This window comes from Brassica oleracea, chromosome C5 (genome assembly GCF_000695525.1).
Source record: "Brassica oleracea var. oleracea cultivar TO1000 chromosome C5, BOL, whole genome shotgun sequence".
NCBI lineage: Eukaryota > Viridiplantae > Streptophyta > Magnoliopsida > Brassicales > Brassicaceae > Brassica > Brassica oleracea.
The window spans coordinates 25,627,483-25,631,561 of record NC_027752.1 but is presented as its reverse complement, the minus strand read 5'-3'; the positions used below and the strand labels follow the sequence as shown (position 1 = coordinate 25,631,561).

The following is a 4,079-nucleotide window of genomic DNA, read 5'->3' as shown; positions in this document are numbered from 1 at the left end:
GACAGAGAAGCTGATGAGGAGGCGGGCCTAAGAAGATTAGGTTTTCATTAGGTTTAATTAAGATTTGGTTTAGTTAAGATTAGGTTTAATTTTTTACAAAATCTGGTTTAGTGTAAACCAATTCTTATTTTATATCGAATGTAATTTATAATGTTTAATAAAAAATCATTTATTATTTTTTATTTTTTAATAATTAACTAAAAATAAATAATTTTCAAAATAAATAATTTTAATGTAAATAATAACAATAAGGAAACACTATTAAAACATCTTTAATTGCATACACAAAAGTGCTATAATATATAACAATAAGATAGCAGTGCAAAAAAGCACTATCTAATGTGTCTGACCTATTATGACGGGCGATGATAGAGCGCTTCTAAAATCGCTATCGTATCGTTAGATAGCGTTTTCTGGCCGCTAAGAAAAGCTATTTTTCTTGTAGTGACTGGAACACAAATGTCTGGAAAGCTGCATGCGCCCCCAAAATACAACTCTTTCTCTGGAAAACCCTACAAGGAGCCCTTCCTCTTGGAGAAAATTTTGAAAAAGGGGTTTGAGAGACAACACAGCATGTGTACACTGCGGCGAGAAAGAAATGGCTCATCACCTGTTTGTGTCTTGCATCTTTGCGAGAAAACTCTGGGACCTTGCTCCTATTTACTCAGACGTAAATCTCTCCTCCAATATCAGTTTTGCAGACTGCTTAACCTCGTAAAAAAAAACTCATCTGTTTGCCACCTTCGGGTATTGTTGGTGCAAATCTCTTCACATGGGTATGCTGGGCATTATGGACAACAAGGAACAAAATAATCTTTGAGAACAGAGCCATCTTTCCATAGGAAACCTTGTCTAAAGCCATCACGGAAGCAAGAGAATGACAGGGAGCACAACTGTCTGAAAAAGCTCAGGAAAAGTCTACTATAATTGCTACTATAGATATGCTCCGTCAACAACAAGATGAACCTCTCACAAAGGTATACACTGATGCAGCCTGGAACGCTTCACGTCAAAGTGCAGGGTTGGGTTGGGTCTTCTCAGACGCACAGAGACCAGCTTTCTCATGTGGCAACAGAGCGGAAGACTACGTTGGGTCTCTACTTATTGCAGAAGCTTTAGCCATTCGACTAGCACTAATGGAGGCTCAAAATATGGGCATAAATGATCTACATGTCAACTTCTCTGCTGATTCACTTGTAAGTTCTAATCCGAGTCATCCAAAAGAAAGAGCTTATCAAGGAGCTTGTAGGAATCCTCCAAGATATCTATGAACTCTCTTGTTGTTTTTCTTCTATCTGTTTTTCTTACATTTCGCGTACGGACAACTTCTCTGCTGATTCACTTGCAAAACGGGCTCTTTGTGCCTTCATTGCAAGCTAATCACCCTTTTTATTATTCATGCAATTGTCGTTCAAAAAATAAGAGATTTCACTGTACAAAATCTTATAGTTTGAAGTTTTGAGATTGGTTTTGGAGAACATAAATCCTGAGGTTTTAAAGTTGTTCTTGGAGATGTTCTAAGCAAGGAGTTACAAGAACACCACACATTGCAAGTAACTATGTGATAACTCACCAATATCTCTGTCCAGCGAGGAACTGATCAGAAAGAAAGAAAAATTGGTCACTCATGCTCGAAAAATGCAAGATCTTCCAGGTAAATCTATTATGTGGAGGGTTGTGTAAGAAGGTAGCAGCCAAAGATACAAATATCCATTATTTTGACCTTTCAGTGTTGAGAGTCCGATGAACTGAGATATACCCAAATCCTTTTTAGGATCATTGTATCATTTTCACAAATTGATTTAGTATTCAAGATAAATAAGATGTATTTGTATTTTAATTATTCTGTTTACTTTTCTAACTATTTAGTTATTTATATTTATTTCAAACTAAGATAATAATGTTTATGATAGATTTTATTTGGATTTCAAGTCCTTGTTACATCTGGAACATGAAAGTTTTCAACAAACCAAAAAGGCATTGATTTTAAGGTACTTCATCCTAAATAAGATATTTCCATTCTAAGCTACGTCAGAAAGAAACAATAGGACAAAAGATTTTCCTACCTGTCAATTAGTTTTTATTGTTTTTTTTCTTGCTTAAACAATTATTTTTTTTCAGGATATTCATGGCGATTTTGGCGATTTTTTCTCCCTCTCTAGGCGATTTGATTTTAACCAATAGGAGTGAAGTGAACTTCCAGAAGGAGAATATCCTTGCTGCAAACAAGATTAAAACAGGAAATTTCCAAAATCTTTTTGGAAATTACCAAAGATCTTCGGAAAATATTCGATTTTCTTATAAATCTTCAAAGGAGAATAGTGTTTATCTAGGGTTTCTAACACCGCCGTCGCGTCCTCTAATACCTTTATCGACTTGGAGATCAGCTAGAACAGTTGAAGTAATATTTTTACTGGTGATGGATGCGAATCTGGTCGAGGTGATGCAAGGCATGTCACTGGAGGAGGATAAATCGATTGTTATACCACAGGACGACACCTTTTGTGCCATGGAAAGAGGAGGAAGAAGTTTGTTGGGTAGACTGCTCAACCCGGAGTGTCAGAATATGGCTCGGATGCTGAGAACGATGCCAAAAATCTGGAAGGTCTATGAGCGGGTGAAGGGGATTGCTTTAACAAGAGAGCGATTTCAGTTTGTTTTCGATCTGGAAACGGACATTCAGACTGTTCTGAAACAAGGGTTTTGGACTTTCGATGATTGGGGGATGGCTATGGAGAGATGGGTTGAATACCCTCCCAGAAACTTCCTACAAACTACGGCAATTTGGGCACGTCTGAGGAATATCCCGGTGAACTACCTGACGCTGAAAACAATTGATGCGATAGCAGATGGGATTGGGCATGTAAAGGTTATTGAATTTTATCCGGAGAAGCCTCTGCTTAATGACTATGTGAGAGTCCAAGTGATCATCGACCTTAACCAACCTATTAGAGATAAAAAATCACTCACTCTGCCAGGTGATCGAGTGGAATTTATAGATGTGGAATATGAAAGAATCAGGAAGAAGTGCTTTCACTGCCTACGACTATCACATGAAAAGCAGAGGTGTCCATTGCTACAACGCTCAAAAAACAAGGGCAATGAGATAGCAGTGGGCCAAGGATCAGTGCAGAAACAGGCTGGAGCAAGCCGACAGCACCATAACAATTTAGCGGAAATGCTTATGCCACTCCTTGCTCCTTCTGTGCCTCCGGGGTTTCAGCCTTACAGTACAGTGGTAGCTCCTGAAGTGTTTGAGCAGATGAGAATATACATGAGCTGTGTGGACCCTGAGGAGAGGAGTCTCAGAGAAGCTAAAATGAAAAAGACTCTTGATGAGCTATCAAGAGATCCTCTGGCGCAAAGATCATGTTTGAGATTGGAGACAGCGCCAGTGACCTCAATGGAGAAAAATGGAGAAAGGGGACGAGTTTTTGACTTCAGAGGAGTGGAGAATAGAGAGATCCCTGATATCTCTGAATCCTCGGCCCGAAGAGAAAACCGTCAGCATCCAGCTTTGGAGATGGGGAGTGAATATAACAATCAACAAAAGGAAGGAACATATGCTATATATTGGCTTTCGAACAGAACAGGCTACATAGAGGAGTGTGAGGCTCAAAGCCACAACGCAGAAAACGGCTGATGAGGTTGTTGGGCGTCATGGAATGGAGGAAAAGAATGCAATGGCTCTTGAGAGAGGAGGTTTTGTCATGGGGAGCCATACAGACATGTCAGGCGAGAGAGATAATAGAAGCCGTAACTCAAGACAAACTAACTCATCTTGGGTTCGTAGGAATCAAAACAAGAGACGAGCTACTGGCGTTGTAAGAGAGAGGAGTAGTAAGGACAACGAGGAAGGTCCACTCAAACGTAAAGCGACTGAGGAGGGAGAAGTTACGTCAAAGGTGTCAAAACACTATGAGGGTTTGATGGTTCACCAGAAACCATCTAATTCTCAATGACGACGCTCAGTTGGAAATGTCGAGGATTGAGGAGCAACTCGACATTTCGACGCCTGGAGGAGATGCTTCATGAACATCTTCCGGATTTTTTGTTTCTCCTAGAGACTAAAAACTCTA

General features: G+C 39.5%; 2 protein-coding genes across 2 annotated transcripts; both read left to right on the top strand.

The window, feature by feature from the left end:
- Positions 1-941: 941 nt before the first annotated feature.
- LOC106344860 lies at positions 942-1,271 on the top strand. Its single transcript, XM_013784158.1, has one exon. The coding sequence runs from the start codon at positions 942-944 to the stop codon at positions 1,269-1,271; it is 330 nt and encodes a 109-aa protein (XP_013639612.1).
- Positions 1,272-2,419: 1,148 nt separating this feature from the next.
- Positions 2,420-3,643, top strand: LOC106344858. The gene has a single exon (XM_013784156.1). The coding sequence runs from the start codon at positions 2,420-2,422 to the stop codon at positions 3,641-3,643; it is 1,224 nt and encodes a 407-aa protein (XP_013639610.1).
- The last annotated feature ends 436 nt before the right edge of the window (positions 3,644-4,079 follow it).

Bases quoted from the DNA above. Each gene is read 5' to 3' on its own strand.
- LOC106344860 (XM_013784158.1), top strand. From the start codon at position 942: ATGCTCCGTCAACAACAAGATGAACCTCTCACAAAGGTATACACTGAT.
- LOC106344858 (XM_013784156.1), top strand. From the start codon at position 2,420: ATGGATGCGAATCTGGTCGAGGTGATGCAAGGCATGTCACTGGAGGAG.